General features: G+C 52.1%; 1 protein-coding gene across 1 annotated transcript in view; it reads left to right on the top strand.

The window, feature by feature from the left end:
* NOS1AP (nitric oxide synthase 1 adaptor protein) overlaps nt 1–11,271 on the top strand; it is a 282,470-nt gene that overhangs the window by 80,214 nt on the left and 190,985 nt on the right. Inside the window, exon 2 of the mRNA XM_077760010.1 lies at nt 676–747. Coding sequence (XP_077616136.1) covers nt 676–747 — 72 coding nt within the window. The remainder of the gene's footprint in view (nt 1–675; nt 748–11,271) is intronic.

The raw sequence follows: 11,271 nt of genomic DNA, 5'->3' as shown, positions 1-11,271 counted from the left end.
ACGAATCCATATATTAAACAGTAACCTGAATGCCATTTTATGTTTTCAAAAGTTTTAGAAGATTAATTTTTTTTAGAAGATTAAAATTTTAAATAAAATAGAATTAGTGTGTTCTTTTCCTCCGGTTAGGAACTTAGTTAAGCGCGTTATAGCGCTAGAATAGTCTTCTAGCGCCTCTGTAACATCGAGGGCTAACTCAGTGAAGTACCATTAATTGAAAAAAGCACATATTCCTTTTTTTGAAGGGGGGAGGGGATGCTTTAATATAAGCAAAACATTATTTTTGTAAGACATTTTATATCTTTTCTCCTTTGATCATAAAGATCAGATCAAAAATGGGATCCCATTTTACAGATGAGGAGATTGAGACAAAGGCAAAAACATTCATCCCACCCAGGTCTTTCTGATTCAGGAACCTGCTTGAATGCCGTGCTCGGCCGCATTTCTGATCAAGAGCAGGATGGAAAAGGAAGCAATGGCTTCTTGTTTCGTTGATTTTTATGAAGTTGGAAGTGGCCCCCAAACAAGACACCCCAATTGGCTCTTGGTTTCCTCCTCCGCAAAATGGGGAGCTTACCTGGGGAGCTTACCTGGATGTCCTTCCCTCTGCTGACATCCTGTGACCAGGGTCCCTGGAGTCCCTCTTCTCAATGAGTGCTTGCTTCCTCCCCGCAGTACGTCGGAAGCCTGGATGTGCCGAGGCCCAACAGCAGAGTGGAGATCGTGGCTGCCATGCGCCGGATACGGGTGAGTGGCCGGAGGCAGGGCGGGGTGGGGTCAGCGCTCCCGCAGCTTAGCTGGTGCCCTTTTCGAGGTGCCGGGGGTGCCCCGGTGGATGGCCGCACCCACCACAAACCACAGACCCCTCTCTCTGCACTCTCCGGGGAGCTGTTCTGAGTCAGGTGCTTCTTCTGGATTAAAGGCCAAGGATGGAATTGATGTGATGGCTGGAGGGGCACTCTTCCCCTCTCCCCTTCTGTTGCTCCTGAAATTGAGATCCACGTGCCCTGGAGGGTGTGTGGGGTCCACTGGGCAGTGAGACAGAATGTTGACGTATCTTTTAAATTCAGATTTGAGGGGAAATGTTTGATAATTAGCTGTTAATTCACTCAACATTAGAAAAGTAAAGCAATTTATTGTGGTACATAAGAAGACTGAGTTGAAGTTTTAAGAACAAATGTGGGATTTCAGCAAAATTTCCTTCATTAGTCGCTTTGGGCTCCGAAAGAGTGTGTGTATTCCTTTCTGGCATTTTGGGTGCCTTCTAGCAGAGTCTGGAAGACATTCCAGCCCCTTGCTTTCTGACTCTGGCACACAGAGCAGAGACTGAACGAAAACAAAGTTGCCTTCCGATCACTGTGAAGGAATTTGTCCCTGTGCTCTGCTCTGAAATAGAAACTACTTGAAATTTGTACATTTCGAAGGCAGGTTTGTGATTGGTCAGATGGCATCGCATCGCTTTTTGGAGAGAATGGGGTTTGGAGGTGATTAGATTGGTCATCCTGGTACAGCCGGCTTGGGCTCTTTGTCTGCAGGAGAATCTACCACCTAAATGGAAAACACATAGCAGATGTTGGGAGCTCCAGTTGGCTGTTCACCAACTTGACATCCAGCTAGTTCATCTCCTCGGCAGAAACCTCAGGTCAGGGACAGCAGTTTTGGGAAGAAAATTAGCATGTTTGTCCCTGTTTCTCTGAGCAGTTCGTTAGCTTATTAAAATAACTTTTTTAGGGCGCCTGGATGGCTCAGTCAGTTAAGTGGCTGACCCGTGACTTTGGCTCAGGTCGTGATCTCACGGTTCATGAGTCTGAGCCCCGCACTGAGCTTCCAGAACAGAGCCCGCTTGTGATTCTTTCTCTCTCTCTGCTCTTCCCCTGCTTGCATGCGCTCTCTCAAAATAAATAAAATGTTAAAAAAAAATTAAAAAAACAAACCTTTTTGACTGCCTTGATCTTTCCAGTCCTTCAGCACCTTTTATTAAGTTGTATTTGCTGAAACCATCAAAAAGAACAGAGCTGTTTCTCATGTATGTGGGAAGGAGTTGCTTCAAAGCACTTTCACGTGGGCTCATTTAATGTCCACAGTAAGCTGTGGAGGGGGTTCTTGTCACCCTCGTTTTTTTTAGATTAAACCAAAGCTCAGAGAGAGGGGTCGTGAGGAGTCCCAGGGTCTAGGAAGTGGTGGGCGTGTGGCTCAAGTGTAGTTCTCCACTCGGTCTCAAGGGATGGTGTGAGATTCTTCCTGTCTGTGACTTCAGACTTGGCATTCAGCATATGCCCAGGTCTTCCCTCTACTTTCCTCGTCTTCCCGCTCAGATAGAAAGCACAGGGGCCTTGGTTGGGGGGTGTCTGGGGGAGGGGTTCCCTGTGCCGAGATGGTTGGTGAGCCAAGGGTTAGGATGTGGAACTTCCCTAGAGAAGGGAGTCCTTGGCAGAAACACCGCTTTGTAGAAGGAACAGGATGTACTTCTACAGAAGGCATCACCTCAAAGTGGCAGAGGCCCGGGGTGTCCGGTGGGACTGGCCATGCGCTGGGGGTTGGAGGGGCCCCTTTCTCCTCTGTCCTTATCACCCATGAGCCCGCGTGGCCTTGTGCCAGGAGGTCCCTTCCCTGAGGACCTGCTTCTAGTGCTTAATGAGCAGGCAGCTCATTAAATCAGAGGGAGACATACATTGGCCAGAAGGCTGTTTGGTCTGGCTGGCCAGTCACTTGTTTAGACTGGCCGCCATGACAGCAAGCGCCATGGATGTGTGTTTTACCCCGAAACCCCCAATTTACGGCTAGGTCCAGGCTGCTATTTTCTGCTCTCTCTTTCAAAAGCTGGTTGTAATTACAGTTGTTAGGGACTGAGGCACCGGGTTTCTGTGTAAACGGCTGTTCCTGACTTTCTCTCTATGTGGAATGGTGCCAGGCCGACGCCGGGCAGCAGACCTGGGGGTTTGGGTTGCTGGATGCTCTTGTGGACCCAGAGACGCGGGCCTCCCAGCCTGGCCGGTGCAGGGTGCTGGCCCCAGAGAAGAGGTTATGAGAAGGGTCACAGTGGCTCACACCTGGGTGCCTGGTCAAGTCCTTGACCCGCCAGTCTCCCTGATCTCTCTGGAGCTCTGCACGGACCGGGGGCTGGGGCGTCGGAGAGAACGACCGGCCCGAGGGTGGCCAGATGCACCTTCAGAGCGGGGCCACAGCAGGTGTACAGACCTCCGCCCCTTCCTCAGCCCCACACGGGGGTGTCGACTCCGTGCTGAGTGTTTGGATTTAATTGATGGGACCTGTGTTCTTCCCTCTCTCTGCTGCTGCTTTATCTTGCCACACAGATTTCCTTTCAAAACTTATGTCACATATTTTTGGTTTTCTTTTGTAATGTGCTTTCAAGATTTTTTAAAATAATGGTTAATGGGATGCCTGGGGGGCTCAGTTGGCTAAGCGTCTGACTTCGGCTCAGGTCATGATCTCACGGTTCGTGGGTTCGAGCCCTGTGTCGGGCTCTGTGCTGACAGCTAGCTCAGAGTCTGGAGCCTGTTTCAGATTCTGTATCTCCTTCTCTTTCTGACCTTCCCCTGCTCACACTGTCTCTATTTGTCTCTCAAAAATAAATAAAACATAAAAAAATAAAATAATGGTTAAAAAACATTAAATGTGACCATTAAAAATTTTTTTTTTAATTTAATTTTTTGAGAGACACAGAGAGCGCAAGCAGGGGAGGGGCAGTAAGAGGGAGACACAGAATTTGAAGCAGGCTCCAGGATCTGAGCTGTCAGCATAGAGCCCGATGCGGGGCTCCAACCCACGAACCGAGATCATGACCTGAGCCGAAGTCAGATGCTTAACCGACTGAGCCACCCAGGCGTCCCTTAAATGTGACTGTTTTTAAGTGTTATCCACATTGTGTTACAAATCTAAAACTTCTTCATCTTGCAAAACAAACACTGTATTAAACGCTAATTCTTCTCTCTCTCCACAGCTCTTGGCAACCACCTATTTTTCTTTAAAATGTTTTTTGAATGTTTATTTTGGGAGAGAGAGAGAGAGAGTGCATGCGTGTGAGCATGAGGGGGAGAGGCTGAGAAAGGGGGAGACCCAGAATCCAAGCAGGCCCCGTGCTGTCAACACAGGCCCTGACATGGGACTTGAACCCACAAAGCATGAGATCGTGACCTGAGTTGAAGTCAGACACTTGACCGACTGAGCCCCCCAGGCGCCCTGGCAACCACCCTCATACTCCGTTTCTAAGATTTTGGCTGCTTGGATACCTCATAAATGGACTCCTATTGTATTTGTCATTTTGTGACTGGCTTAGTTCATTTAGCATAATGTCCCTGAGGTTCATTTTCGCTGTGGCATGTGACAGGATTTCTTTCCTTCATAAGCCTGCGTAGTACTCAATTGTATGTGCGTAATTAACACATTTTCTTTATCTATTCATCTGTTGATGGACACGTGGGTTTCTTCTACCTCTTGGCTGTTGTGAATAAAGCTGCAGTGACCACGGATGTGCAAATATCTCTTTGAGATCCTGCTTTGAATTCTCTTGGATCTGTACCCAGACCGGCAATTGTTGAATTATATAGCGATTCTATTTTTAATGTTTGGTATTGTCTTCCGTAATGGTTGCACCATTTAAAATTCTCACCGATGGTGCACTAGCGTATCAAGATTTTTTTCCCCCTTAGTAATCTGTGTATCTTCTTGATGATGGCCCTGTAAGTAGGTGGGCTTTCCTTTTCTGGAAGGGATCTGTTGTGGGAGGGGGGGGTTCTCTGGAAGCAGAGCACGCACTCACGGGCACTGCAGGGCTGCTTGCTGCCACAGGTCCTCCTGGCTGAACTCGTCCCCATGCCCAGGACATGCGGGTTCCTTAGACCGTGCTTGTGAGGATGGGGCTTGGGGTTGTGGATGGCTATAACTCAGTGCCATGCTGTCCTTGGTACAACGTGGCACCTAACTTAGGGATGACTTGTCAGGGCTTCTTAGAAGATGTCTCCTGACTGTAGTCGGTTTTTTTTTTTTTTTTTAAGTTTATTCATTTATTTTGAGAAAGTGAACAAGAGAGGCGGGGAGGGGCAGAGAGAGAGAGAGAGGGAGAGAGAATCCTAAGCTGGCTCCATGCTGTCAGTACAGGGCCTGAAGCGGGGCTCGAACTTCTGAACCACGAGATCATGACCTGAGCCGAAACCAAGAGTTGGACACTTAGCCGACTGAGCCCCCCAGGCGCCCCCTGGATGTAGTCTTTCACCTTTCGCTTCTCTACTGCGCCCCAGGTAGAGCCCCTTCTGGCCTGCCTGGGTCTCCTGCTGTCCCTCTGCCTGGACGCACAGCCCTCCGTCAGGCTCCTGGTGACCAGGGTCGGCCTGCTCTCGGGGCAGGATGCTTACAGTGCAGACCATGCAGGTGGCAGGTGGCCGAGGAAGAGGGAGGAGCGGGAGAGCCAGCCCCTCTCGGGTGGGGAAGGGCATTCCGGGCTTCCTTTTGCTCTGTGACTAGTGGTGGTCACTCCTGTGTTATTTACAACTCCTCTGTTTACAACTTAAACACGTTGTCACCTACATTTGATCATCCGGGGCGTCCCTTCCTGTTGGAGGGGTAGATAGATGGGGCAGGAAGGAGGGCGGGGGCACCTGGCTCACTGCGCACCCTTCATGCATCCATTCTGCGGACGTCTCTCAGGCTCTGTGTGCTGCGCTAATTTCCCGATATTTCTGTCGGGTGCTGGTACGTGGCAGTGGACAAGACCGGCACACGCGTAGCTGGGTGAGTTGGTAGACAGAGGACACGAAGTTAAGGGTGTAACCGGAGATCTAGCCCACCCTGGGGGAGACCGGGGAGGCCTTGCGGGCTCCTGAGATGGGGTCCGTGGTCACTAGATGCTGTAGCTGGACGGCCCCCGAATTGAGGATGTCGTGGCCCTGGGAGGACTTGCAGCCTCGAGGGAGGTGAGATGTCACCTCACAGGCACCTCTGGACCCCCAGGGCTTCACTTCGTGCCTGACCATCACTGTGTACTTGGGAAGTTGTTACTGAGTGAATCAATGACTTAGGTGGGTTTTCCCAGTAAAATGTAGTGGTTTAGGTTCAGCCTAGTACATACTTACAGACCCAGAATCCTGCCTCGCACATGACTCCTTGTTGGAAGTGACCGTGATTGCATCTCTTCAGTTTGTCCGGAGGGGACAGCGAGACCCAAGGTCACACAGGAGCAGGACCCACATCTTCTGGGGCTGGCACCTTCCACCGCTGTGAAGCAAGGCCAGTGGAAACTTGCTGCATTTTTTTTTTTTTTTTTTTTTTTTTTCCTTTCATCAGACAGCTTTTAGAAATTTCCACTGATTGGGAATTCGGGTGAATTCTGGGGAGCTCCAGCTTTCATCCTGAGTGGGAAGGAACTGCGGTCACAGGTAGTGATGGTGTCTGGACTCTCTTTCCCTGCTTCCTCATTCAGGACGTGCCGCTTTCCCCAAGGCCAAGGGCACGAGGAGCTGGACCCTCATTGGTCTTTCTTACTCAGCTTCAGCGTCCCTCACCCTCTGTCTTTATCGCCACCAAAGTACACCAGCTTACGGGTTTAAAACAACACAGATTCACGAGCGTACAGTCCTGGAGATCAGAACTTTGAAATAAATCTTACGGGGCTAAAGCAACGAGCCTTGCGGGGTTCTGGAGGTTCTAGGAGAGAATCTGTTCTTTGCCCTTTCCCGGCCCCGAGGCGGCCCACATTGCTTGTCTTGTGGCCCCGTCGCTGACCGCTGCTTCTGTCTCCACACCACTTCCTCTGACCCTGTTGCACTTGCCTCCCTTACGAGGACCCCTGTGGTGACACTGGGCCTACCTTCAGTATCATTTTCCCAGGAATCTTCCCATCTCCTGATTCTCTCCTTTTTTTTCCTTTTTAAAAGTTTATTTATTTAGAGGGGGTGGGGGAGAGAACCTCCGTCAGGCTCCGCACCGTCAGCGCAGAGCCGGCCATGGGGCTCAGACCCACACACGTGAGATCGTGACACGAGCCGAAATCAAGAGTCAGGTGCCTGACCGACAGAGCCACCCAGGTGCCCCCCATCTTGTGATTCTTTTTTTTTTTTTTTTAAGTTTATTTATTTACTTAGAGGAGGAAGGGCAGAGAGAGATGGGAGAGAGAGAGAACCTCAAGCAGGCTCCACACTGTCAGCGCAGAGCTGGACATGGGGCTCAGACCCACAAACTGTGAGATCACGACCTGAACCCAGAGAGTCAGACGCCTAACTGACTGAGCCACCCAGGAGCCCGCTGGCTCCCCGCCCTCTCGTGATTCCTAATCGCATCAGCGAGGTCCTTGGTGCCATGTAAGGTAACCACCACAGGCTCCAGGCATCAGGACCCGGACATGTTTGGGGGCCTGCTATACCAACCCCCTGCCTGTGTAGTGTCTGCGAAAAAGGCGCAAGTACGGGAGTCCGGACCAGGCCAACAGGCCCTCAGACTCCCGACCTGATCATCTCCTGTGCTCTGCGCCAGCGGCCTGGCACCGGATTTACCGTGTTATCCCCTGGTCCCTGTAACAAGCCAGCCAGAGGGCAGTTTACACTCCCCAGAATCCCTGAATGGACATCCCGCCGGCTGCCTACCGGCAATCCAAGTGTCTGGGAAGATGCCAGCTGGAGGGAGAAAAGGAGAGAAGAGGGGGTACGGGCCACCGCCCCTCCCTGAGCTGTACAGCCTAAAAGGAGAGAAGGGGGGTACGGGCCATCGCCCCCCCCCGAGTCGTACCCCGCCCAGTGGACAGAGTCGAGAGAAGTTCTGTGTGAGCCCGCGGTTGGTTGGGTCCGACCAGGGGCTGCTTGCGTAACGGCGCCCGCCGTGTGCGCAGGGGACCCAGCAGGCAGATCTGTGCCGGGATTTGCGATCTTTCCAGTCCCTGTCGCTGCACTTCTTAGCCCCCTTGGGAAAGCAGCCCTGGGTGGTCAGAGCTCTCAGGGAGGAGGAATGAGAGGGGAGCTTGGAGTCTCCTCCTTGACGTGCGTGAGGCGCAGCCTTGCCGAGACGTTCCACTGCCCTTCGCGTCCGTTTCCTCCTGCCCGAAAGGGAGAGGACGGCACCTCTTGTGTCTCAGGCGCTGCTGTCGAGTCTGGACTAATGCGTGGAAAGATGTTTTATAACCACAAAGGGCTATTTATAGTCATCGGTATTATTTTTTATACCTTTTGGGGGGAGTTTCAAAGTATTTTGGAAATGCAGATAAATACACAGAGAGATGCTCAGCTGCTTCGTGCAAGCCCTTAAAACCGCCGTCTTTTCACAGATTTCAGAGCAGACCTGGCTGCCTTGGGGCAGCCCCTCCCCTCGGCCCCGATCATTTTGTTCCTTCCTGTGTTCTTGGGCACCATGCCCCCCCCCCCAGTATTTGAGTGACTTTGCAATCTGTCAGCGTGACAGCCTGTGCTCACCGACTTTTGTTGAGTGACTCAGAAAATTAATCTTCGATGATAGCCAGGTGAGGGTAAAGCAGGGGAACCCAGGAGGGGTTGTGCCGAGGGGGCCAGGAAACGAGGAATGCTCTGGACTCGGGTGTGTGGGGAGCCCGGCTGGGCTCCATTGTGGCACCTGGTGTTCCCTTACCTCCTCACCTTTGGAATGGGTCGTAGCTTCTAGAAGGGAAGCCCCTGGTGGAGGAGGGGAGAGGCATCTTGCTGCGCCTTTGGTGCTGGAGAGGGAACGGACAGCTGTCCTTGTGGCCAGAGATTGGATGTCTGGATGTTAAAACGCCAGTAGAAATGTGGCAGTAGAAATGTGGTGTAGACGCTGGTGGCTCCCGACCCTGGGGTCACATGTGCTGCTTGTATCCAGATGTAATTATAGATGCGTGGTCTACCTTTGTGGCCTCTCTGGCTGTGGGTTGGATGAAGTCCCGGCCACATGGCAGAGGCCACAGGCAGACGGCTTTCACAGTGGGCCAGTAGGGGATCAGAGTTTCTTGTTTCTTTGTTTTGTTTTTTTAATGTTTACTTATTTTTGAGACACAGACGGAGCGTGAGCAGGGGAGGAGCAGAGACAGAGGGAGACACAGAATCGGAAGCAGGCTCCAGGTGCTGAGCTAGCTGTCAGCACAGAGCCTGACGTGAGGATCGAACTCACAAACCATGAGATCATGACCTGAGCCAAAGTCGGACCCTTAAGAGACAGAGCCACCCAGGCGCCCTGATGTTTATTTTTGAAAGAGAGACAGAGTGTGAGCAGGGGAGGGACAGAGAGAGCGGGAGACACAGAATCTGCACAGGTCCCAGGCTCTAAGCTGCCAGCACAGAGCCTGATGCTGGGCTCGAACTCATGCACCATGAGATCATGACCTGAGCTGAAGTCAGATGCTTAACAGACTGAGGCACCCAGGCGCCCCCAGGGTTTTTTGTTCAATAGGGACTTGATTTCTCAAGCGTGGCTGCTTAGGAATGGAGTGGGTCTGTGGCCTTGAGCAGAGAGGGCTGGTGACCAGAAGGTGGCCAAGTCCTCCAATCCCCCGCGGCTCCCTTCTGGGATTGCCGACTCTTCCAGAACTTTTTCTCAAGGGGGAAAAAAGAACAAACCCCAACATAAAGCCTGGATGCTGCCCTGGGCGAACGTGAGTGGAATGTCTTCCAGAGCCGTCCATGTCCTGGGGGCTTTGCGGAGCAGTGGCCACCGTTGCGAGGGTCTCCCGCCCTCGCCCGCGTCCCCTTCCCCATGGCCAGCAAGTCCCAGCAGTCACATCCTCCCTGCGTGGAACCCTCTGCCCACGCGGTTCCCCAAAGCGTCATTTGCTTCTCTTTTGTTCATGGTTTTCCTTCCCAGGTTGGGAGCTGGCCCATCCACCTCGGAACACCGGTCACTCGCTCTTGCGACCCCGGCCTGGCCCTCTTACTCTCCAGTGGCTGTGTGACAGGTTACTACAAATGCAGTGGCTTAGATAGAACTACACATAGTCATCATCTTGCTTGGGGGTCACAGATTTGAAACGGGATGAAGCTTGAGGGATTGGCGGGACCGCTCTCCTTCCCGAGGCTCCAGGACCGCGTCCGTGCCCTTGCTTGTCCAGCTTAGGGGCAGCCTGGATTCCTGGGCCCTGTGCCCTCATCCATACCCGGGCCAGCAACCTGGCGCTGTGCCCCCTGCTCTGAACCCCCACCTTCCCTTTCCCTGGTCAGGATGCTTGTCAGTATGCAGGCCTCTCCTCCCTCCCCTCCCCTGACAATCTGGGTTAATCTCCCGTCTCAGAGCCCATAAATTAATCTGCCCAGCATCAGCCCCTTTTGCCGTGTAAACTACCTGTTCACAGGTTTTGGAGGCGAGGTTGGGGACCTCACGGGAGGCAGTGTCCCTGCTCTGCCTACCTCAGTGGGGTCAGAGTGTTAGGCTTGTAGCAGGGATTGGAAAGATTCCACCCCTTTCCTGAGGTGTCCCTGTTGGGGCCAGGACGCCGTCTGCTCAGATCCCGTCTTCTGTGTGCTGCCTGAACGACTGTACAGGTTTCTTACCCATTGGCCTTTGTTTAATCATCGGTAAAACTGGGGCTGTCTTCTTGGCAGATAGATGTTACGGTTATGTGTGTGCGCACACGGTGCACTGAGCAAAGCCCGTAGCAGGTGTTTCGGTTACATGTGTGCGTGTGGTGCACTGAACAAAGCCTGTAGCAAGTGTTACGGTTATGTTTGTGAGTGTGTGTGTGCAGTGCACTGAGCAAAGCCTGTAGCAGGTGTTATGGTTATGTGTGTGTGTGTGTGTGCGTGCGTGCGCGTGCTCACGCGCGTACTGAGCAAAGCCCGTAGCAGGTGTTACAGTTACGTGTGTGCATGTGGTGCACTGAGCAAGGCCTGTCACATGGGATGGTGCTCTATAATTAATAGTTCCTTCCCCTCCTTTCTGGTGTTTATCGGGGAGGGACCGTGAGGTCGGAAAACCGTACAAGTTGGCTTCTGGACACACATAGGCACCAGGTAAATGTTTGCTAGAAAAGAACTCATCAGCTTTGTGCGTCAGTTACTTTTTTCTCTTAGTCAGTGAATAAGTGTTTATCAGAAGGGGTTCCGTGACACTCTTGGAATCTGAGGGTGTCTTCATCAGCGTCTGAGAGTCCTCCGTAAGAATTGAAGAAATTCTGCATTTTCATCTGATCCTAGCAAAACAGCATAAGCCTGTCTGGCCTGTGGGAGGCCGCCCCCTGCCCCAGCGCCATCGGCTGATTTAGGGCCCACACTTGTGTTTGTCTGCTGGCTCCAGATAGTTCTTCTGTTGCTGTCGTGTGCTGCAGAGGGAGAGAAGTTCATACCACGT

This window comes from Crocuta crocuta, unplaced genomic scaffold (assembly GCF_008692635.1).
Source record: "Crocuta crocuta isolate KB4526 unplaced genomic scaffold, BGI_CrCroc_1.0 scaffold133, whole genome shotgun sequence".
Taxonomy (NCBI): Eukaryota; Metazoa; Chordata; class Mammalia; order Carnivora; family Hyaenidae; genus Crocuta; species Crocuta crocuta.
The sequence above is the reverse complement of the archived record's forward strand: the minus strand, read 5'-3'. Positions and strand labels throughout refer to the sequence as shown.